The 25606-nt window shown below is 44.6% G+C and overlaps 1 protein-coding gene across 1 annotated transcript in view; it reads right to left on the bottom strand.

Annotated features, from left to right (window-relative positions):
• Window positions 1–4220: 4220 nt before the first annotated feature.
• LOC124043220 (potassium voltage-gated channel subfamily H member 8-like) overlaps window positions 4221–25606 on the bottom strand; it is a 167278-nt gene continuing 145892 nt past the window's right edge. Inside the window, exons 15-18 of the mRNA XM_046361549.1 lie at window positions 20769–20851; window positions 20611–20668; window positions 13148–13227; window positions 4221–5546 (exon numbers count right to left, since the gene is read on the bottom strand). Of these exons, the coding sequence (XP_046217505.1) occupies window positions 4689–5546; window positions 13148–13227; window positions 20611–20668; window positions 20769–20851 (1079 nt within the window). The 3' untranslated portion in view covers window positions 4221–4688. The remainder of the gene's footprint in view (window positions 5547–13147; window positions 13228–20610; window positions 20669–20768; window positions 20852–25606) is intronic.

Here is a 25606-nt window from a genome sequence, read left to right as displayed (position 1 = left end):
AATGCGAAAGACGCACAACATGATCAAACAGTGTTTTGCACAGTTACACTCCCATATACACTACCGGGCAAAGGTTTTAGAACATCTACTCATTCAAGGGCTTTTCTTTATTTTTACTATTTTCTACGTTGTAGAATAATAGTGAATATATCACAACTGTGAAATAACACATATGGAATCATGTAGTAACCGATAAAGTGTTAAACAAATATATTTTATATTTAAGATTCTTCAAATAGCCACCCATTGCCTTGATGACAGCTTTGCACACTCTTGGCATTCTCTCAACCAGCTTCATGAGGAATGCTTTTCCAAAAGTCTTGAAGGAGTTCCCACATATGCTAAGCACTTGTTGGATGCTTTTCCTTCACTCTGCGGTCCAACTCATCCAAAACCATCCCAATTGGGTTGAGGTCGGGTGAAGCTGTCATCAAGGCAAAGGGTGGCTACTTTGAAGAACCTAAAATCGAAATTATATTCTGATTTGTTTAACACATTTTTGGTTACTACATGATTCCAGGTGTTATTTCATAGTGTTGATGTCTTCACCATTATTCCACAATGTAGAAAATAGTAAAAATAAAGAAAAACCCTGGACTGAGTAGGTGTGTCTAAACTTTTGACTGGTACTGTATGTGCACTCAATTACTCATTACTCATTAACACACCCTATCTGCTCCTGTCTACACCTCCTTCAGTTAAACACACCTTCATTTCCACTGACTTTTATGTTTTCTAAACAAACACAATCATTATCACATCGGGTTTGTAACCCCCGCCTTGTAGTCCCCCCTCACCCTCTCATCCTCCACCCATATCAAATACACACATCATAATTTCAGACCACTGAGTCATCCAAGCCCCCTACCTCCCACCCAAAAACCATTAACAACAACAAATGTTCTCCCTCCCAGACACAAACACACACCTGCCCCATCCCGCTATTCTTCCTCTGTCTACGAGGACAACAGCCAGGCTGCTGAAATCTGCTGAACCCACAACAGGTGTGTCAACAAAACCCAACCACAAAACTTTTGCATGTACACACACCCACACACACACTCACTCACCTCCGTCTTAACTCCATCTGAAGCAGTGACCTTCATGTACCCTCAACACAACTTCAACATGTGTGTGTGTGTGTGTGTGTTTGTGTACAGTGCCTCTGGAAAGTATTCAGACCCCTTAACTTCTTCCACAATTTGTTACGTTACAGCCTTATTCTAAAATGGATTACATTTTTTAAAATCCCCAGCAATCAACACACAATACCCCATAATGACAAAGCAAAAACAGGTTTGTTGAAATTATTGCAAATATATAAAAAATTAAAAACTGAAATACCTTATTTACATAAGTATAAAAAACATTTTCTATGAGATTTGAAATTGAGCTCAGGTGCATCCTATTTCCATTGGTCATCCTTGAGATGTTTTTACAACTTGTTTGGAGTCCACCTGTGGTAAATTAAATAAGGTCCCACAGTTGGAAGGCCATGTCAGAGCAAAAACCAAGCCATGGGGTTGAAGGAATTGTCCGTAGAGCTCCGAGACAGGATTGTGTCGAGGCACAGATCTGGGGAAGGGTTCCAAAACATTTCTGAAGCATTGAAGGTCCCTAAAAACACAGTGGCCTCCATCATTCTTAAATGGAAGAAGTTTAGAACCACCAAGACTCCTATAACTGGCTGCCTGGCCAAACTGAGCAATCGGGGGAGAAGGGCCTTGGTCAGGGAGATGACCAAAAACCTGATGGTCATCCTGACAGAGCTCTAGACTTCCTCTGTGGAGATAGGAGAACCTTCCAGATGGACAACCATCTCTGCAGCACTCCACCAATCAGGCTTTTACGGTAGAGTGGTCAGACAGAAGCCACTCCTCAGTAAAAGGAACATGACAGCCCGCTTGGAGTTTGCCAAGAGGCACCTAAAGGAATCTCAGACCATGAGAAACAAGATTGTCTGGTCTGATGAAACCAAAGTACAGAGAGATCCTTGATGAAAACCTGCTCCAGAGTGCTCAGGACCTCAGACTGGGGCGAAGGTTTTACCTTCCAACAGGACAACAACCCTAAGCACACAGCCAGGACAGCGCAAGAGTGGCTTCGGGAAGTCTCTGAATGTCCTTGAGCGGCACAGCCAGAGCCCGGACTTGAAACCGATTGAACATCTCTGAAGAGACCTGAACATAGCTGTGCAGCAACGCTCCCCATCCAACCTGACAGAGCTTGAGATGATCTCCAGAGAAGAATGGGAGAAACTCCCCAAATACAGGTGTGCCAAGCTTGTAGCATAAGATTTGTGGCTGTAATCATTGCCAAAAGTTCTTCAACAAAGTACTGAGTAAAGGTTCTGAATACTTATGTAAATGTGATATTTCATTTCTAAAAACCTGTTTTTGCTTTGACATTATGGGGTATTGTGTGTGGATTGATGAGGGGGAAAAAACAATTGAATAAATTTTAAAATAAGGCTGTAATCTTAAAAAAAATAAGAAAAAGTTAAGGGGTCTGAATACTTTCCGAAGTCACTGTGTATTTATATATATATATATATATATATATATATATATATATATATATATATATATGTGTGTGTGTTGAATTCAAAATAAACAAGATGCATGTACATAACAGTAGTATTTTTAATTTATTATCATAACAGGTTTTTATCTAATAATAATAATAAATATCAAAAGAAAAAAGAGGTTAATTTGATTACAGTACATTCCATCAACCAGGAACCATTGAGACAGGAAGGGCCTGGGCATCATTGCCTTGTCTGGTACAATATTTTGCGTATAGGAATGTTTGATGCAGTCCCCCACTACTTCTGGTTCCAGTCTGTTGTCAGAGGCCCATTCATTTCAATTGAAATTAAAATTATGTTTTGACTATACATTGTGCACAAAACAATTAATAATTTCAAGGAGATATAAGGACATTGATCTGGTTATTTATCTCAAAATGCTTTAGAAACGTTTTCAATTGAAATGAATGGTTCTGGAACTGGATACCTACATAGAGCTAGATGTGGCCAGATTCACTACTTCCTGTTTTCCCAGCCTACTCACCAACACACTACAACACTCCCCTCAAATGAAATGCACCCCTTACACCTACAGTCCACGAGGTACAAAAATACAGCTTTAGTATCGATACATTCATATAAATATACAATCAATTTTCTCTTGTGCTTTGAAATGTGGAGATATTGCCTTTTATTCTGATTGGTTTGGATATGGAACCAATGGGAGACACATTGTGGAAATCCTGCCAAATAGGCCTAATGATTCATAAACATTTAAGTCAATTAGCAGATGCTCTTATCCAGAACAACTTACAGGCGCAATTAGGGTTAAGTGCCTTGCTCAAGGGCACATCAACACATTTTCACCTTCTCAGCTCAGGGATTTGACCCAGTAACCTTTTGATTACTGGCCCAACGCTCTAAACGCTAGGATACCTGGTTCTGACCTTTAACTACTCTCTTGGTACTTGTGTCTAAAAATTCCCCATTTGTTTCATATAAATAGACCCAGTACCTATAAATATGTGTTGATAAATGCCAAATTCACTAATTAAAGACTGAATCGTGTTTCATTTAAATAGATAAATAAAAAAGCTGGAGTTCCATAGTGACATGCAGCATGGTAATGTGTGGGATTTATGTTGAAAAGAGAGAAAGAGTCGCCTCGCTGTGCACAGTATGACAGACAACAGCAGGGGCTGTGTCGCTCCAGGCGCAACATGCCCCCCTCTTCCCGTTCCTCCCCCCACTCCCTCATCCTCCTTGCATCCATAGCCACTACCAACCAGCCCCTACCAACCCACTAACCAGCCCCTACCAACCCACCAACCAGCTCCTACCAACCCACCAACCAGCCCCTACCAACCCACTAACCAGCCCCTACCAACCCACCAACCAGCTCCTACCAACCCACTAACCAGCCCCTACCAACCCACCAACCAGCTCCTACCAACCAGCTCCTACCAACCCACCAACCAGCCCCTACCAACCCACCAACCAGCTCCTACCAACCCACTAACCAGCCCCTACCAACCCACCAACCAGCTCCTACCAACCCACCAACCAGCTCCTACCAACGCACTAACCAGCCCATACCAACCCACCAACCAGCTCCTACCAACCCACCAACCAGCTCCTACCAACCCACCAACCAGCCCCTACCAACCCACCAACCAGCCCCTACCAACCCACGCAAGCAGCCCCTACCAACCAACCCCCAAACACCAGCCACTGGTCCCCAGCTGCAGGCCCAGACCTCAACTACAAGAACAGTGATGGGGTGGGAGTGGATAGAAAACTGGAACTTAAAGCCTCACATCCTCCAACTCTCTCCATCATCCCTCAACCACAACTCCCTCCACCACTCACTCTCTCCTCCAATCCATCCGAATTGAAAATTGGAAAGAGAGAAAGAGCAAGAAATCCCCCCCTCCTCCTTCCCTCTCCCTCCCCCTTATACACTCAGGCATCTCTACTATTCCATCCATCCCTGGTGCGACCCAGTCCCCTCCTCCTCCTCCTCTGTCATTGTGCAGTACTGCTCTTCTCCTCTCCTTCAGACCCCCAGGGTCTTCTCCAGAGAATAACACAACGTCACAGCTACATTCTTGCTTCTATACCCCTCCAGAACACTACTGGAACGTCTATACAATGTAGCTACCTATAGGCTACCTACTGCCCCTCTACTTTTGTCATGCAATTTGAAAATAAAAATGTGCCTTGGAAACGGAGATAGAAAATTACATGTTATCAGTATTATCAGAGATCTGTGTGTCCCTGTAAGAGTGTAGTCTGATGATATAGGGACCTGGTTGTTAGTCCCATCCACTCCTTTAGTCCAGTATCTCTTTAGTCCAGTATCTAAGTGAGAGTCCACTTTAGTCCAGTTCTGTCCGCTACAAATCCATGTGCTGGTAGCTCCGTCCAGGGTGGGGCAGGCTCCCGGAGCTCTGAGGGGCCCCTCCTCTCCTATCACGCGGTGGCTGTGGGGTCTCCAGACTCCGTGCCCGCAACCTGAAGGACCCAGCGCCCCCTCCCCCTCCACAGTGGGGCGTCCCAGGAGAAGTGAGGGGCGAGGGGAGCAGTAGCTCTGTTGAGGCGTCCGTGAGGGAGAAGGAGGGGGGGGTAGGGGCGTGAAAGGGGGGAGGAGGCCGGGCCAGGGCACAGAGGGTAGACCAGGTGGAGGTTCTGTGGTCTGTGTGGAAAAGCGGTCAGGGCGGGATCCACGTGGAACATCCCAGGATGCCGCTGGACATGGCCAACAAGTGGAGAGGTGCAAGGAGAGGGGGTGGTGAGGGGGGTGTCTTCCCAGAGAGGACCAGTCTGAGAAGGGGGAGGATAGGACTGTGGGGGGGGTGGCGTGGGATGTGGGCGCAGGGTGGGACAGGTACGTGGGGTGTCCAGGTACAAAGTGTGCAGGATAGAGGGGTTTGGGTCCGGAGATGAGGGACTCCATCAGGTGAGCCATACTCCTCATTACTTGGCCCAGCTCTGCCACCTCCTTCCCCAGAGAACTCACCTGGGAACAAACACAAAAACATATTTCAGTCACCCATATTAATTTGGGCTCAGCAATATCAAATTATGCATTTTGGGTCAGCCATTTTAGCTCTACCGCTGAACACATTCCTTCTAATGGATTTAACACTGGTGGAGAATCCCTCCAGCTAATCCTTAAACTTGACAAAAGATGTTCTATTATGTTGACAAGATAGTCAAGTGACAGCTCTAACAATGGAAAAACATGTCCTCAAAGACAGAAGACGGTATCAGGTGGGACAAGTCTAGCCAATGAGAGGGCAGATATGTGTGTGAACAACAGGCCATAGAGATAGATAGAGAAATCATCTTTGTATCTCTGCCATTATAGTGTCTGTGACAGCATGAGCAGCGTTATTGAGGCTATCTCCCATTTTAAGTAGTCAATTTTCTTATTCTTCATTGGCTGATTGCTTCCAACTCATATGAATCACCACCCAGTTGACTACTTTAAAATGATGGAAGCACTCAATGGCAATGTCCATGCTAAAACGGATTGTATCCATGATGATGATTTCTTCTTCTCCCAAATCCAGTCTGCTGATGTTCTGAAAGAGCTGCAAAATCTGGACCCCTCCAAATCAGCCGGGCTAGACAATCTGGACCCTTTCTTTCTAAAATGATCTGCTGAAATTGTTGCCACCCCTATTACTAGCCTGTTCAACCTCTCTTTCGTGTCGTCTGAGATTCCCAAAGATTGGAAAGCAGCTACGGTCATCCCGCTCTTCAAAGGGGGGGTCACTCTTGACCCATACTGCTACAGACCTATATCTGTCCTACCCTGCCTTTCTAAGGTCTTCGAAAGCCAAGTCAACAAACAGATTACCGACCATTTCGAATCCCACCATACCTTCTCCGCTATGCAATCTGGTTTCAGAGCTGGTCATGGGTGCACCTCATCCACGCTCAAGGTCCTAAACGATATCTTAACCACCATCGATAAGAAACAATACTGTGCAGCCGTATTCATTGATCTGGCCAAGGCTTTCGACTCTGTCAATGACAACATCCTCATCGGCAGACTCGACAGCCTTGGTTTCTCAAATGATTGCCTTGCCTGGTTCACCAACAACTTCTCTGATAGAGTTCATTGTGTCAAATCGGAAGGTCTGTTGTCCGGGCTTCAGGCAGTCTCTATGGGGGTGCCACAGGGTTCAATTCTTGGACCGACTCTCTTCTCTGTATACATCAATGATGTTGCTCTTGCTGCTGGTGAGTCTCTGATCCACCTCTACGCAGACGACACCATTCTGTATACTTCTGGCCCTTCTTTGGACACTGTGTTAACAACCCTCCAAGCAAGCTTCAATGCCATACAACTCTCCTTCCGTGGCCTCCAATTGCTCTTAAATTCAAGTAAAACTAAATGCATGCTTTTCAACCGATCGCTGCCTGCACCTGCCCGCCTGTCCAACATCACTACTCTGGACGCCTCTGACTTAGAATATGTGGACAACTACAAATACCTAGGTGTCTGGTTAGACTAAACTCTCCTTCCAGACTGACATCAAACATCTCCAATCCGAAGTTAAATCTCGAATTGGCTTCCTATTTCACAACAAAGCATCCTTCTCTCATGCTGCCAAACATACCCTTGTAAAACGGACCATCCTACCAATCCTCGACTTCGGCGATGTCATTTACAAAATAGCCTCCAATACCCTACTCAATAAATTGGATGCAGTCTATCACAGTGCCATCCGTTTTGTCACCAAAGCCCCATATACCACCCACCACTGCGACCTGTACACTCTCGTTGGCTGGCCCTCGCTTAATACTCATCGCCAAACCCACTGGCTCCAGGTCATCTACAAGACCCTGCTAGGTAAAGTCGCACCCTTATCTCAGCTGGTCACCATAGCAGCACCCACCTGTAGCACGCACTCCAGCAGGTATATCTCTCTGGTCACCCCCAAAACCAATTCTTCCTTTGGCCACCTCTCCTTCCAGTTCTCTGTTGCCAATGACTGGAACGAACTACAAAAATCTCTGAAACTGGAAACATTTATCTCCCTCACTAGCTTTAAGCACCAGCTGTCAGAGCAACTCCCAGATTACTGCACCTGTACATAGCCCATCTATAATAAAGCCCAAATAACTACCTCTTCCCCTACTGCATTTATTTCTTTATTTTGCTCCTTTGCACCCTGTTATTTCTCTCTATTTTGTACATTCTTCCACTGCAAATCAACCATTCCAGTGTTTTACTTGTAATATTGTATCTACTTCGCCACCATGGCCTTTTTTTGCCTTTACCTCCCTTATCTCACCTCACTTGCTCATGTTGTATATAGACTTATTTTTCTACTGTATTATTGACTGTATGTTTGTTTTACTCCATGTGTAACTCTGTGTTGTTGTATGTGTCGAACTGCTTTGCTTTATCTTGGCCAGGTCGCAATTGTAAATGAGAACTTGTTCTCATCTTGCCTACCTGGCTCAATAAAGGTGAAATAAAATGAGTCCTCTATCTCAATGAAAACTCAGATTTGCCAAAATGCCAAGTGAGTCCACTTATATCACTGCATTCGTAACAATCTAATCCTTATGAAAGTTCTATTAGATCAAATAAGCTTCTTTTAGCAAATAAGCAATACATGTTCTTGACCAAATTCAACACTCACATTGACCACTATACAACAATTCTTCACCTCATGGGCTTATTTTTGTTGACAGATTTTGTGTGGAGTAAAACCACTTGCTTCACCTCTTCCTCTCTGAACTAGCGCAACACTTTGAAAGCCATGACAGGGAGTGTTAAAATGCACCAATCTGGATGTAGTCTTAATCTGCCAATTCCGAGGCAGCCATTATGGGTCTACCACCCTTAGTGAAACTGCCATTATTACATCAACCATTCCGGGTCATCAATATTAATTTGGTCATTTTCAGCCTGCCATTTTGGGTTGCTATTCTGGCCTAGCTTGATGATGCTGGTCTAATTGGTCATTAAAATGATGGCTTGGAGGTGATTAGTCCTATTCAGCCAGTAGTGGTCCTACAGAGAGATGGCACAGCAAGGGCACCCTGCCAGCATGCCAGCTGGCTCTGTCACTCAACGTATACATGGGTATTCATCACGCTAGGCAACCCATTAACACAACACAGATCAACACGCATGCAGGGATCATGCTACGTAGGAGACAAGTGAAGGTTAGGCACATACAATACGGAACTTGAACACGTCAGGACCAGATAGTGAAAGTAAACACATCAACGCAGGTTCAGCCGAGGCAAACATCAATAACTGACTGATGACCATGACATACCGGCGCCAGACGGCACAAACTAACTTAGCCATATGGTATTTTCTGAGTGATTGATGACCTTTTCTATGGGTGGTATGTAGCCTAGTGGTAAGAGGGTTAGGCCAATAACTGAAACCTTGAATCCCTAAGCTGGCAAGGTGCACAATCTGTTGACGTGCCCTTGAGCGAGGTACTGAACCGACATTTTTTCCAGCATCGCCTTTCACAATGGCTGAATCTGGCTGTGACCCCACTCTCCGAGGGGAGAGTTAGGATATGCAAAAATGCATTTCCAATTGAAATAGGACAAATATAAGCACCCACCAAAGTATTATAACTCAATAAAAACTCATTTTCAGGTGTATTTTAAGAGACAAATCTAGTACTCTCTCCTCATTCTAGTTCTCTCTCTCTGTTCTCGCAAATTCTTTGTGTAAACGATGGGGTTGATAAAAATAGAAGCGGGACAGTCCAATCCGCTACGCCATCAACACAATTTCAGCCCTGTCACCTCAGAGAGAAAGAGGGGCGAGAGAGTGTGGGAGAGAGAAAGAGGGAGAAAGAGACAGAGACAGAGAGGTGAGGCAGAGTGGGGTCTTCATTAATCACTTAAATTCTGTTCAATATGGGGGAAATATTACATTCCCGAGAATGTATTAGTTGAACCCTCAAGCGGACACTGATGCAAGAAGTCAAACATGAAATGGTTGGTGGAAATACTGTATAATTGGCTGTTCTAAGCAATATGATTAAAAGAGTATATGAACATTGTTTCCAGAGAAAAGTGATATATTATTTGGTGTCTGGAAGTGTGACCTGTCAAGAGTCAATGAAACTCTCATGTTCTATGACTGAGTGGAATGTCTTTGAAATGCACTTAATTAAATTCTACTGGCTGTCACTCAAACTCAAATTCTACATTCTGTGGGGTGTGGGGTGTGGCCAAATCAATTAGCATTTCAACTAAAGAGTTGAATGGGACTCAATTCCAAAATTCAGAATTTAGGCCATCCCTGATTCAAATTCAAGTTTTATTGTCACATGCACAAATACAGTGAAATGCTTAACTTGAAAGCTTTATCCAAAAGTGCAGTAATCAATATCAAAATAGTATTACTAATAAAATGTAAATAAATATACAGTATAATAAGAAAAACATTATATACAAGGCCAGTGCCAGTACCACATGTACAATGTGCAGGGATATTGCAGTAATTTGAGGTAGCGATGTACATGTAGGCGGGGGATTAGGAGAAAGTGACTAGTAGCAGAATAAATAATATAACAATAGTAAACAGTTTGACAGCAGCATAAGTGGTGGGTGTATGTGTGTGAGCCTGTTAGTGTTAGCATTCATCAGACATGGTGTTTCCCATGGTTCTATGTGTCACTACGGGTTGTTCTGGAATTCCCAGGAGTCTGTCAGTGTTCCAGATCTCCTGGGTAGGTGTTGATTATGGTCTCAGGAACCAGGGGACACATTTTGGCCTCCGCTCTTCAAAATGAATGTGTCATCTACACACGTCAGGAGCTCAAGTCTTTAGGGGTCGCTCGAAGGTCAGAGCTGAGAGTTCACAGGTCATTGGGCAGGTATGTAAGGTCAGAGCTGAGAGTTCACAGGTCATTGGGCAGGTATGTAAGGTCAGAGCTGAGAGTTCACAGGTCATTGGGCAGGTATGTAAGGTCAGAGCTGAGAGTTCACAGGTCATTGGGCAGGTATGTAAGGTCAGAGCTGAGAGTTCACAGGTCATTGGGCAGGTATGTAAGGTCAGAGCTGAGAGTTCACAGGTCATTGGGCAGGTATGTAAGGTCAGAGCTGAGAGTTCACAGGTCATTGGGCAGGTATGTTCAAGGTCAGAGCTGAGAGTTCACAGGTCATTGGGCAGGTATGTAAGGTCAGAGCTGAGAGTTCACAGGTCATTGGGCAGGTATGTAAGGTCAGAGCTGAGAGTTCACAGGTCATTGGGCAGGTATGTAATATTGCCACAGTTGGATTTGTAGACAATTGAAGTCAGTAACACGGCAGATTCAGCAAGGAGCTTGTGAGGGTAGATGGAGGACTATTGCATCTGAATATTAGTTCATTATTCAACATTCATCAGATTGTTGACTCAATGTGATCAATTTATCTCCTCAGCTCTATCCTCATTAAAGGTTTACTGGTGATTGTGATGGCCATCATTCTATATCATTGTATAATTTAGTATCACTGTTTATACGCTGAATGTTTTATCAGTCTGCTCTTACAATTTAAGCCGGAGTATAGTACCAAGGGACAATTAGGATTTAATAAAAAAAATTCTTACGATTGTTTAGACATGAAAATAATGCTCTGTGACATTCACTCTGCATCTACAAAAATCAACATCTTTACAAAATATATAATTATGTCCCAGTTCTCAAATTTCCATACATATACATACATAAATACATATTATATTGTAGTAAACATATTATCACCCAAATGTCCATACTAAAATGGTTTGATTTGATTCTTCCCTAGAATCAAGTTAATAGGCCAGAGAATCAAGTCTTGAGGCACAGTTCAATCTAGCGAACGATAAAAAAAATTGAATTTACACATATTTAGTCGTGGCACATGAGCTAGATGAAATAACATGAACTAAATAAGGAATAAGGTAATAACTGGTAAAATCACTTTTGGCTGCTCTTAGGAAGTTTTAGTGTACCTCTATGTAATGTAACAAGTGATACAACATGTTTGGATCAACGTGCATGGTATTGATTTCATGTGAGACGAGGGTTATGGGTTAATCCCCAGCCCCTCTTCCATGTCCCGTGGTGACCAACGTGGACTGGCTCAAGTAAGAATTACAGTTACCACCGGGAACCACACTGAGAGGCAACCTGTCAAACACTGTCCTCCCTGAGAGAGAGAGAGAGAGAGAGAGAGAGAGAGAGAGAGAGAGAGAGAGAGAGAGAGAGAGAGAGAGAGAGAGAGAGAGAGAGAGAGAGAGAGAGAGAGAGAGAGAGAGAGAGAGAGAGAGAGAGAGAGAGAGAGAGAGAGAGAGAGAGAGAGAGAGACATGGGGGAGAGAGAGAGAGAGAGACATGAGACAGCGAGAGAGAGGGAGGGAAAGAGGTATGGGGGTGAGACAGTAAAAGGGAGGGAGGGAAAGAGGTATGGGGTGAGACAGTAAAAAGGAGGGAAGGAAAGAGGTATGGGGGTGAGACAGTAAAAGGGAAGGAGGGAAAGAGGTATGGGTGTGGTGAGACAGTAAAATGGAGGGAGGGAAAGAGGTATGGGTGTGGTGAGACAGTAAAAGGGAGGGAGGGAAAGAGGTATGGGTGTGGTGAGACAGTAAAAGGGAGGGAGGGAAAGAGGTATGGGTGTGGTGAGACAGTAAAAGGGAGGGAGGGAATGAAGTATGGGGGTGAGAAAGTAAAATGGAGGGAGGGAAAGAGGTATGGGGGGTGGTGAGACAGTAAAAGGGAGGGAGGGAAAGAGGTATGGGGGAGAGACAGTAAAAGGGAGGAAGGGAAAGAGGTATGGGGGGTGGTGAGACAGTAAAAGGGAGGGAGGGAAAGAGGTACGGGGGAGAGACAGTAAAAGGGAGGAAGGGAAAGAGGTATGGGGGGTGGTGAGACAGAGCGATGGAGTGAGGGAAAGAGGTTCTGCCCACTCCTCATCCTCTTCGATCCTTCTCCCTTACCAATCTATAAATTCCCCAAATCCTTCCTCCTTTTTCCTCTCCTTCCCCTATCAGCCAAGGCCAGGTGATGGAGCGAGGCACCACGGGGGGAGACCCCCACTCTGCCAAGAGCCTAATGTCAATTTAGCCACCTGCCAATCAAAACCATGGGATACGCTAACATAGAGACTCTGTGTGAATGGAGGAAAGCTGCTTTTCTTTATTCTAGTGTTCTATTATGGAACATTACACAATTATGATTCCCTCAAAAGCACATTCTACAGCAGTATTTAAGTTCTACAGCCCGTGGAATAGCACATATCCCTTAGACGGTTAGTTGACTTCAGTCTTTCCTCAAATGTTACAATGTAAGCGTCCCTCCATAGAGGGTAAACCAGATTATGCCAGTTCCTGGTTCCACAAAAGGTTGAACACGTTCTAGAATGTTCCCTGTGACACCATTTGGCGAGTCCCAGTTCCGCTCCAATCTGTGTCCTCTGGAAGAGTTCGAAGAGATTCCTCGTCCTGTCTTTCTGTTCCTCGTTCTCTCGCTCCCTCATTCTCTCACTCCCTCCATCCATCTACCACCTGAGAAGGCCATATGCCTGTGGCTCAACTGACTAATGCTACCTCTTACACAAGCATGCACGCATACACGTATGCACAGACAGCATACTGTACCTCCTGGTCTAGGTGCCGTAGTTGTCCCCAGGTCTCCTCAGCTTTAGCTGCTGACTCTGCTGTGCTGATCTGGAGAATATCTGCAACACCATTTAGAAAGAGTCACAAAATAACCGAAACTGGTGAAGCAGTTACTGTGTTACTTACAAGTCCCAATATCTTCATATACTTGTTATATAGTAGGTAATAATAACAGGGTTATGTCATTTTAAAGTTTACATTCTAGGTAAGGACTATGTAGTTACAGTGCCTTGCGAAAGTATTCGGCCCCCTTGAACTTTGCGACCTTTTGCCACATTTCAGGCTTCAAACATAAAGATATAAAACTGCATTTTTTGTGAAGAATCAACAACAAGTGGGACACAATCATGAAGTGGAACGACATTTATTGGATATTTCACTATATTTAACTTTTTTAACAAATCAAAAACTGAAAAATTGGGCGTGCAAAATTATTCAGCCCCTCAGTGAGGATCTCTGAATGATCCAATGTTGACCTAAATGACTAATGATGATAAATACAATCCACCTGTGTGTAATCAAGTCTCTGTATAAATGCATCTGCACTGTGATAGTCTCAGAGGTCCGTTAAAAGCGCAGAGAGCATCATGAAGAACAAGGAACACGCCAGGCAGGCCCAAGATATTGTTGTGAAGAAGTTTAAAGCCGGATGTGGATACAAAAAGATTTCCCAAGCTTTAAACATCCCAAGGAGCACTGTGGAAGCGATAATATTGAAATGGAAGGAGTATCAGACTACTGCAAATCTACCAAGACCTGGCCGTCCCTCTAAACTTTCAGCTCATACAAGGAGAAGACTGATCAGAGATGCAGCCAAGAGGCCCATGATCTCTCTGGATGAACTGCAGAGATCTACAGCTGAGGTGGGAGACTCTGTCCATAGGACAACAATCAGTCAGTATATTGCACAAATCTGGCCTTTCTGTAAGAGTGGCAAGAAGAAAGCCATTTCTTCAAGATATCCATAAAAAGTGTCGTTTAAAGTTTGCCACAAGCCACCCGGGAGACACACCAAACATGTGGAAGAAGGTGCTCTGGTCAGATGAAACCAAAATGGAACTTTTTGGCAACAATGCAAAACGTTATGTTTGGCGTAAAAGCAACACAGGTCATCACCCTGAACACGCCATCCCCACTGTCAAACATGGTGGGGGCCGCATCATGGTTTGGGCCTGCTTTTCTTCAGCAGGGACAGGGAAAATGGTTAAAATTGATGGGAAGATGGATGGAGCCAAATACAGGACCATTCTGGAAGAAAACCTGATGGAGTCTGCAAAAGACCTGAGACTGGGACGGAGATTTGTCTTCCAACAAGACAATGATCCAAAACATAAAGCAAAATCTACAATGGAATGGTTCAAAAATAAACATATCCAGGTGTTAGAATGGCCAAGTCAAAGTCCAGACCTGAATCCAATCGAGAATCTGTGGAAAGAACTGAAAACTGCTGTTCACAAATGCTCTCCATCCAACCTCACTGAGCTCGAGCTGTTTTGCAAGGAGGAATGGGAAAAAATTTCAGTCTCTCGATGTGCAAAACTGATAGAGACATACCCCAAGCGATTTACAGCTGTAATCGCAGCAAAAGGTGGCTACAAAGTATTAACTTAAGGGGGCTGAATAATTTTGCACGCCCAATTTTTCAATTTTTGATATGTTAAAAAAGTTTGAAATATCCAATAAATGTCGTTCCACTTCATGATTGTGTCCCACTTGTTGTTGATTCTTCACAAAAAAATACAGTTTTATATCTTTATGTTTGAAGCCTGAAATGTGGCAAAAGGTCGCAAAGTTCAAGGGGGCCGAATACTTTCGCAAGGCACTGTATGTAATCATCATATAATACAGTTTATGATAATCAGTTCAATGTAGCCTGATGACTTGACCACAACATGATCTGGTTGTGGTGATGGTTGTGGTGGTGGTGGTGATGGTTGTGATGGTGGTGGTGGTTGTGATGGTTGTGATGGTAGTGGTTGTGGTTATGGTGATGGTTGTGGTGATAGTTGTGGTTGTGGTTGTGGTGGTGATGGTTGTGATTGTGGTGGTGGTGAGGGTTGTGATTGTAGTTGTGGTGATGGTTGTGATAATGGAGGTGATTGTGGTGATGGTTGTGGTGGTGGTGGTTGTGGTGATGGTTGAGGTGATAGTTGTGGTTGTGGTGGTGATGGTGATGGTTGTGATTGTGGTGGTTGTGATTGTGGTGGTTGTGATTGTGGTGGTAGTGATGGTTATGATTGTGGTGGTGGTGATGGTTGTTATTGTGGTGGTGGTGATGGTTGTGGTGATGGTTGTGATTGTGGTTGTGGTGATGGTTGTGATAATGGAGGTGATTGTGGTGATGGTTGTGGTGGGATCCGCTAAATTACAAGCTAAAATATTGTAATCGGATTACAGATACTTTTGAAAAACTAGGTGATTACTTCTAGGATTACTCATAAATTCAGAAAGGATGTTTGCACAAAAGTTATTTGACACCTTTCTGCTTTCTCAATGACATTCATATCAACATTGAAAAAAGGCACAAGTTGAAGTTTGAGTCTGACCACAAATCAGAGACCACTATGATGACACACCAAATACGTTTGATGGATCGCGGGAAAAGAGCAGGAATAGGCTTTTGTAGGCTACGGTCAAAGCTATGTCTTCCAATTATGTGACTGCTGTCGGCAACCAAAAATGATCCAACTTGAATAAATGCTTGGAGATAAGGATGACAGAAGTGGTACATAACCTATGGGAGATACTGATATCACTTATTATTCATATCTATGCTACATAGCACATTGATGTGAATCACACTGCTGCTCTCTCATTTATTTGTGCCTTACGGATTGTGGTTATTGAGGATGGCTGTTCCCAAATGTATATGCTGTGTATTTTAACCCAATAATGGTTGAATTTAAGAAGTTTAAGCTGCCAGTAATTGTTTTTGCGACCGGGGATTGTCACAACTTCCACCGATGGTAGTTCCTCTCCCTGATCGGGCGGCGCTCGGAGTCGCCAGCCTAGTAGCCATCACCGATCCTTTTTTCCTTTTCTGTTTGTTTTGTCTTTGGTTCTTTCAAACCTGGTTTCATTTGCCTTAATTTCTGTGTGTATATATTTACCCTGTTGCCTGCCTAGGTTTGTGTGGGATTGTTTCACTCGGTGAGGTTGTGCCCAATTTTTTGAATAACGCATTTAATAAGAGTGTGTTATTTAGGAACTTTGTTTGTTCCTCCTTGCGTGAGTAACCAGTGTCTCTGTTGTCGAGGGCGTTTGACTTTTGGATTGTGCCATACCTGTGTTTGGTGGACTTACCTATTAAAAGTACACATCTCAGACATCTCTGCTCTCCTGTGCCCGACTCCTTCACCTACCTCCCAACGCAACATTGTCACAGGGATGTATCATTACAGAAACCATTTACTGTTTAAGAACGAGGAAGAAGCAAACAGAGCAAAACGAGTTTCTATTGGAAAATTCAGGTAGGTCCCTCCCTGTTACGTCCCGTTTGCTTCCATTTAAGAAATGTTTTGCAACAGAATCGGAGTAATAAATTGTCTGTTGTCAGTTCATTTTGTTATGTCCGGTCTTACCAGCGTTTTTCCCGTTTATCCTGTTCTCAAATGTTGTTTTCTAGTCTTCCTGGGTGTTGACCTTTCTGCCTGTCCTGACCTGCAGCTCTCTCCCTGGTTGACTCTGCTTTGGATTACGAACCTCTGCCTACCCTATGCCTGCTATTTGTTATAATAAATATTCTGAGAATCGTACTATCCGCCTCCTGTGTCTGCATCTGTGTCATATCCTGAGTCCTGATAGTACAAACTGGCCATGACTGACCCAGCAGACTCGGGCCAGCTCTGCAACACTGTCTCCTCACAAGGAGCCACCATTGGAAGACATGATGAGTTACTACATAACCTTATGGAAGGATTCCCCACCTTGGCGGAACACCATGACCATGCCATCAGTGCATCGTTGGAATAATTCTGCCGACTATCTATTAGGCAGCAAGCCACAACGGAAAACTCCCAGACGTTCCCCATCCTACCCCGGCTTCCAGAGAACCCCTGCTTACATCCTCCAGAGCGCTACTCTGGGGATCCCGGGACCTGCCGGGCATTTCTCTTCCAGTGTCCCTCATTTTTGAGCTGCAGCCCTCTTCATTTCCATTGGACCGTTCAAAGATATCTTATCTTATAACGCTGAAATCCAGGAGGGCACTCGTCTGGGCTACAGCGGTGTGGGAGCAACAATTCAAAGATTGCCTTAGGTTGGAGGATTTCAAGGTGGAAGTAAGGAAGGTGCTTGACTCTCTATTGTCTAGAAAAGAGGCGGCTCGGAAGCTACTTCAACCGCGTCAAGACTCCCGTAGTGTGGCAGACTACACGGTAGTCTCCGAGAGTGACTGGAACCCGGAATCTCTGTTCAACACCTTCCTACATGGATTATCGGAGGAAATTAAGGACGAGCTCGCAGCATAGGAGCTGCCCTTGGACCTTGACTGACTCATAGCGTTGACCATAAGGATCGATGGGTGACTACGGGAACACAGTAGGGAGAGGAGGTCTGACCCCGGGCACACGCATCCGTCCACGTTTTTCCTCATCCCCTGAAGAACCCCGGAAATCCCCGACACCTCCAGTCCAGAGAGAATCCACCCGAGTTCCCTCAGAAATCATTGAGGACTGTCGACTCGCCTCCTCTGGCGCCCATGCGATTGGGCAGGGCTAGATTGTCCCCTGAGGAACATTTACGCAGACTAAGCTCTAAAAGCTGTCTGCATTGTGGAACTTCAGGACATTACAAAGCCACCTGTCCAATAAACCCCCCCCCCAGCTCATCTGTAGGTACAAGTACACGGGTGGGCCATAGAGGGAGTCTCCCAGCTCCCATTACTCGTAATCCTCTCCATGCTATCCTGTTGTGGGGTGAAAGTATAAATCTCTTCGGGTGCTCATGGACTCTGGGGCCGACGAGAGCTTTATGGACCCTACCCTGGTGTCAGAGCTGGGTATCTCCACACAACTCCTCTCTGTTCCAATGGACGCCAGAGCATTGGATGGACACTCTATTGGCAGGGTCACTCGCAGTATTATTCCTATCAACCTGTGAGTGTCAGAGAATCAGTGAGTCCATGCGGTTCCTGCTCATTGAATCTCCCATGGTTTTGGGATTGTTGTGGCTCCAGAGGCACAAACCAATGATTGACTGGGATACGGCTTCTATCCTGGGTTGGAGCCGGTTCTGCCATGTACATTGCCTCAAGGCGGCGCAGCCCATCCCCTAGACGTCCTCCTGTGGGCTTGGGTAAAGCCTCGGATCTCTCTACCGTTCCCGCAGAGCATCAGGACCTCCAGGAGGTTTTCACCAAGGCCGGCGCCACATCTCTTCCTCCACATCAACCTTATGACTTCACCATTGACCTCCTCCCTACCATTACATCACCTCCCGGGAGGCTTTATACCATGTCTGGTCCTGAGACCAAAACCATGGAATGTTAATTCGTCCTTCTTCCTCCCCTGCGGGTGCAGGGTTCTTCTTTGTTCTTTCTTTAAAGCCTCTCCGGAGGCGACTCTATTCCTGATGTTGGACCTTCAGAACACCTACCATCTGGTTCCGATACGGGAAGGACACAAATGGAAGTCAGCCTTTAACACAACTAGCGAGCACTACGAGTATCTGGTTATGCCATTCGGACTGACCAACACTCCCGCAGTGTTCCAGGCTCTGGTCAATGATGTGCTCCATGACATGTTGAACCGGTTCATGTTTGTCTACCTTGACGACATCCTTGTCTTTTCCTGTTCGGTTCAGGAGCATGTTCTCCATGTCCGACAAGTCCTCCAGTGCCTCCTGGAGAACCAGTTGTTTGTCAAGGCGGAGAAGTGTGAATTTCATTGCTCCACTATTTCCTTTCTGGGATCCATCATCGCTGCCGAGAACATTCAGATGGATCTGAACAAGGTGAGAGTGGTGGAGGTGGCCCCAATCCACATCCAGTGCAGCTGCAACGTTTCCTGAGATTTGCTAATTTCTACCCCCACTTCATCCGGGGCTACAGCACCCTGTCTTCCCCCATCTCTGCACTCACCCAAAGTTCTGTTTAAGTGGTCCCCAGCTGCTGACCGGGCGTTTTCAGATCTCAAGCATCGGCTCATTACAGCCTCCATCTTAATCCGGACCCATCCCGTCAGTTCGTGGTGGAGGTCGAAATCTCAGACATTGGAGTGGGGGCCGTTCCAGCGTTCTGCCCAGGACCAAAATATATATCCCTGCACTTTCGTTTCCCATTGTTTTAAAAGGAATTGTGACGTTGGTCACCTGAGAACTTCTTGCGATCAAGATGGTGCCAGAGGAATGGAGACACTGGCTAGAAGGGGTGGAACATCTATTCCTAGTGTGGACCGACCACGTCTGGAATATCTCCTCACCATCAAGCGCCTCAACTCAAAGCAGGCTCATTAGGCTCTGTTGTTCACTCCGTTCAATTTCACCGTCTCCTACCACTCTGGGTCCAAGAATGTGAAGCGTGACGTCCTCTCTAGCTTGCATAGCACTGCTACTACTTCGTCTAATAGATATGGGACTTTATCAAAATTGAATTTGTTTTCAAATTCTTTGTAGGTCTGTATAATCTGAGGGAAATATGTGACTCTAATATTGCCATACATTTGGCAGATTAGGAAGTGCAGCTCAGTTTCCACTTAATTTTGTGTGCAGTGTGCACATAGCCTGTCTTCTCTTGAGAGCCAGTTCTGCCTTATGCAGCCATTCCCAACAGCAAGGTTATGATCACCGAATCTGTATATAATCAAAGATTTCCTTAATTTTGGGTCAGTCACAGTGGTCAGGTGTTATGCCACTGTGCATTCTACTTTACTCTGTTTTTTTGTAAATTCTTTCCAATGTGTCAAATAATTATCCTTTTGTTTCCTAATGATTTGGTTGGGTCTAATCGTGTTTCCAGGTTTGGGAATTGCTTCCATTTAGGTGGTTGTAGAATTGAACGGCTCTTTCTGGATTTTGATAATTAGCACGTGTCAGCCTAATTCTGCTCTCTGTGCATTATTTGGTGTTTTACATTGTACACAGAGGATATTTTTTGCATGCAGTCTCAATTTGGTGTTTGTCCCATTTTGTGAATTATTGGTTAGTGAGCGGACCCCAGACCTCACAACCATAAAGGGCAATGGGTTCTATAACTGATTCAAGTATTTTTTGACAGATTCGAATTGGTATGTTGAATTTTATGTTATTTTTGATGGCATAGAAGGCCCTTCTTGCCTTGTCTCTCAGATCGTCCACAGCTATGTGGAAGTTACCTGTGGCACTGATGTTTAGGCAGAGGCATGTATCATTTTTTGCGTGCTCTATGGCAATGGTGTCTTGGTGGAATTTGTATTAGTGGTCCTGGCAACTGGACCTTTTTTGGAAAACCATTATTTTTGTCTTACTGAGATTTACTGTCAGAGCCCAGATCTGACAGAATCTGTGCAGAAGATCTAGGTGCTGCTGTAGGCCCTCGTTGGATGGGGAGAGAAGCACCAGATCATTAGCAAACAGTAGACATTTGACTTCAGATTCTAGAAGGGTGAGACTGGGTGCTGCAGACCGTTCTAGTTTCCTCGCCACTTCGTTGATTTATATGTTGAAGAGGGTGGGGCTTAAGCTGCATCCCTGTCAAACCACCCGGCCCTGTGGAAAGAGATGTGTTTATTTTTAGCCAATTTTAACAGTACACTTGTTGCTTGTGTCCATGGAGTTTATAATGTCGTACATTTTTCCCCCAACACCACTTTCCATCAATTTGTATAGCAGGCCTTCATGCAAAATTGACTCGAAAGCTTTTTGAAATCAACAAAGCATGAGACAACTTTGCTTTTGTTTTGTTTGTTTGTCAATTAGGGTGTGCAGAGTGAATACGTGGTCTGTCGTACAGTAATTTTGTAAAAAGTACATTTACATTTGCTCAGTACGTTGTTGTCGCAGACTAAATGTACGAGTCTGCTGTTAATGATAATGGTGAGGATTTCCCCAAGGTTGCTGTTGACGCATATCCCACGGTAGTTATTAGGGTTAAGTTTGTCTCCACTTTTGTGGTTCGGGGTGTTCACCTTGGTTACAAATATTGGGGCATATGCCAGAGCTGAGGATGATGTGGTCTGTATATATTATCATTTCATTTAGGATACCATCAACCCCACAGGCCTTTTTGGGTTGGAGGGTTTGTTTGTTGTCCTATATTCATTCAATATAATTGGAGAATCCACTGGGTTCTGTTAGTCTTTAATAGTTGATTCTAAGATTTGTATTTGATCCTGTACATGTTTTTGCTGTTTGTGCTTTGTTATTGAGCCTAATAGATTGGAGAAGTGGTTTATCCATACATCTCCGTTTTGGATAGATAGCACTTCGTGTTGTTGTTTGTTTAGAGTTTTCCAATTTTCCCAGAAGTGGTTAGATTCTATGGATCATTCAATTACAGTGAGCCGATTTCTGATATGCTGTTCCTTCTTTTTCCGTAGTGTATTTCTGTATTGTATTAGTGATTCACCATTGTGAAGGTGTAGGCTCAGGTTTTCTGGGTCTCTATGTTTTTGGATGGATAGGTTCTCCATTTCTTTCTTTGGTTTTTGCATTCTTCATGAAACCATTTGTCATTGTTAATTTTCATAGGTTGTCTGCTTGAATTATTTGATTTGATAGAGAAACTGTTTAGGTTTTCGACTGCCAAGTTTACACCTTCACTATTACAGTGAAACATTTTGTACAGGAAATTGTCTAGAAGGGATTGAATTTTCTGTTGCCTAATAGTTTTTTTGGTATATTTCCACACTACTTTCCTTCCATCTATAGCATGTATCCAATTCATTTGGCTTTGATGCCTCATGATTGAATATAGTTTTGTTCAAGTAGAGTTTTGCTGTGATCTGATAGGGGGGTCAGTGGACTGACTGTGAACACTTTAAGAGACTCTGGGTTGAGGTCAGTGATAAAGTAGTCTACAGTACTACTGCCAAGAGATGAGCTATAGGTGTACCTTCCAGACCCCTCGAAGCCTACCATTGACTATGTACATACCCAGCGTCCGACAGAGCTGCAGGAGTTGTGACCCATTTTTGTTGGTTATGTTGTCGTAGTTGTGTCTAGGGGGGCATATGGGGGAGGGAATGCTATCACCTCCATATAGGTTTTTGTCCCCCTGTGTGCTGAGGGTGTCAGGTTCTTGTCCAGTTCTGGCATTTAGGTCACCACAGAGCAGTACATGTCCCTGAGCCTGGAAATTGTTGATCTCCCCCTCTAGGATGGAGAAGCTGTCCTCGTTAAAGTACAGGGATTCTATTGGGGGGATACAGGTAGCACACAAGGACATTTTTCTCTGTTGAGATCATTTCCTTATTTATTTCTAGACAGATGTAAAATGTTCTTGTTTTGACTAATTTAAAAGAGTAGGTTAGGTCTGCTGTATAGTAAATTAGCATACCCCCTGAGTCGCTTTCATGATTCACACCTGGTAGTTTGGTGGATGGGGGGAGGGGGTTTGTTGTGCTGGTCTGCTTCGTGGGCTTGTTCTGTCTGGATTGTGTGGACTAGCTCTCTCAGCTCCACCATGACTCTCTCCAGCTCTGTGAATTTATCCCTCTCAATGATGGAGGAGCAGTGCAGTTGTGGGATCCGGGTTTGTTCAGTGCTGGGGGGGGTGACTTTCCTCATCTGCAGGACAGTTTGAAGAGGTGTGATCAGACTCACTAAGGATGGGGGAGTCATCAGAGAGAGAGAGAGAGAGAGAGAGAGAGAGAGAGAGAGAGAGAGAGAGAGAGAGAGAGAGAGAGAGAGAGAGAGAGAGAGAGAGAGAGAGAGAGAGAGAGAGAGAGAGAGAGAGAGAGAGAGAGAGAGAGAGAGAGAGAGAGAGAGAGAGAGAGAGAGAGAGAGAGAGAGAGAGAGAGAGAGAGAGAGAGAGAGAGAGAGAGAGAGAGAGAGAGAGAGAGAGAGAGAGAGAGAGAGAGAGAGAGTGATTCATCTGCCTTGCTCTCTCTTTGATCCCTTAAAAGTCCTGCTGGAATTGCATGAGGATGCCCTGCACCATTACTGTCCCAGACTTGTAGACGTTGACAGAGGTTGTTTCAATTTTCTCAATGTCTATGTAACGGATGTGAAACGGCTAGCTTAGTTAGCGGTGTGCGCTAAATAGCGTTTCAATCGGTTACATCACTTGCTCTGAGACCTTGAAGTAGTAGTTCCCCTTGCTCTGCAAGGGCCGCGGCTTTTGTGGAGCGATGGGTAACGATGCTTCGAGGGTGACTGTTGTTGATGGTGTGCAGAAGGTCCCTGGTTCGCGCCCGGGTATGGGAGAGGGGACGGTTTAAAAGTATACTGTTACATCTAGTATTCTGAGTTTCCACCCTGGGCCAATACCCTCTCTCTTGACACGGGGGTAGTGTACTCTTATAGCACTGTACCATGCCAGGGGATGGTCTGTGTAGAAAATGAAGTTGCTTACGTTCCCCTCTTTGTAGCAGTCAGCAAATAGTGTCTATGGGTTGTCCTTGAGGAGCATTTTTTGTACTTATTCCGTGTAGTACTGTATTGTAATAACCTCTGGACAGAGTGAAGCCATGGGGGGGGGCTGTGAAACTCTCCTGCCATTGTTAGGCTCAATGGTTTTCACACCTCTCACTCCACATTTCAGTGTTAATTGCAGTTGCAGTCAGGTCAGTTTCTTTCCTTAGCAGCTTGGTAGCGTAGTAGCCTTATTTATTAAGCTTTAAAAAACTAAATTACCTGGAGATTGTCTTCTACTTTTTGGCTTCAGAAGTTGTTTCGGTCTGAACATTACTCACTCAGTTTTGTGTTGAACTCAGTATCCTGTATAAGTCTGTGCGAAAAAATTATAGTTTACATTTATCCAACTGTAAATTCTATCTTCTTGCAGAAGATCTCTCTCTCTCTCTCTCTCTCTCTCTCTCTCTCTCTCTCTCTCTCTCTCTCTCTCTCTCTCTCTCTCTCTCTCTCTCTCTCTCTCTCTCTCTCTCTCTCTCTCTCTCTCTCTCTCTCTCTCTCTCTCTCTCTCTCTCTCTCTCTCTCTCTCTTCAAAACTTAAACTATTGTCTTTTTCTCTCTTTGAGTCAAGAACTCACTGCATTTTATGCATTGCAATGCTAGCTAGTTGTACTGTAGCTTATGCTTTCAGTACTATATCTTCCGGCACCCCCAGTATCTTCCGGCGCCGACAGAGATGGCCGCCTCGCTTCGCGTTCCTAGGAAACTATGCAGTTTTTTTTTTTTTTTTTTACGTGTTATTTCTTACATTAGTACCCCAGGTCATCTTAGGTTTCATTACATACAGTCGAGAAGAACTACTGAACATAAGAGCAGCGTCAACTCACCATCAGTACGACCAAGAATATGACTTTCGTGAAGCGGATCCTGTGTACTGCCTTTCACCCAGGACAACGGAATGGATCCCAGCCGGCGACCCAAAAAAAACACTTCGTAAAAGGGAGAAACGGAGCGGTCTTCTGGTCAGACTCCGGAGACGGGCACATCGCGCACCACTCCCTAGCATTCTTCTCGCCAATGTCCAGTCTATTGACAACAAGGTTGATGAAATCCGAGCAAGGGTAGCATTCCAGGGGGACATCAGAGACTGTAACGTTCTTTGCTTCACGGAAACATGGCTCACTGGAGAGACGCTATCGGAATCGGTGCAGCCAACGGGTTTCTCCACGCATCACGCCGACAGAAACAAACATCTTTCTGGTAAGAAGAGGGGCGGGGGCGTATGCTTCATGGTTAACGTGACGTGGTGTATTCATAACAACATACAGGTACTCAAGTCCTTCTGTTCACCTGATTTAGAATTCCTCACAATCAAATGTCGACCGCATTATCTTCCAAGGGAATTCTCTTCGATTATAATCACAGCCGTATATATTCCCCCCCAAGCAGACACATCGATGGCTCTGAACTAACTTTATTTGACTCTTTGCAAACTGGAATCCATTTATCCGGAGGCTGCATTCATTGTAGCTGGGGATTTTAACAAGGCTAATCTGAAAACAAGACTCCCTAAATTTTATCAGCATATCGATTGCGCAACCAGGGCTCGAAAAACCTTGGATCACTGCTATTCTAACTTCCGCGACGCATATAAGGCCCTGCCCCGCCCTCCTTTTGGAAAAGCTGACCACGACTCCATTTTGTTGATCCCTGCCTACAGACAGAAACTAAAACAAAAAGCTCACGCGCTGAGGTCTGTTCAACGCTGGTCCGACCAATCTGATTCCACACCCCAAGAGTGCTTCCATCATGTGGACTGGGATATGTTTCGTATTGCATCAGACAACCACATTGACGAATACGCTGATTCGGTGAGCGAGTTCATTAGAACGTGCGTTGAAGATGTCGTTCCCATAGCAACGATTAAAACATTCCCAAACCAGAAACCGT

This window comes from Oncorhynchus gorbuscha, linkage group LG09 (assembly GCF_021184085.1).
Source record: "Oncorhynchus gorbuscha isolate QuinsamMale2020 ecotype Even-year linkage group LG09, OgorEven_v1.0, whole genome shotgun sequence".
In the NCBI taxonomy this organism is placed as follows: Eukaryota; Metazoa; Chordata; class Actinopteri; order Salmoniformes; family Salmonidae; genus Oncorhynchus; species Oncorhynchus gorbuscha.
This window is presented reverse-complemented; position numbering and strand designations above follow the sequence as displayed.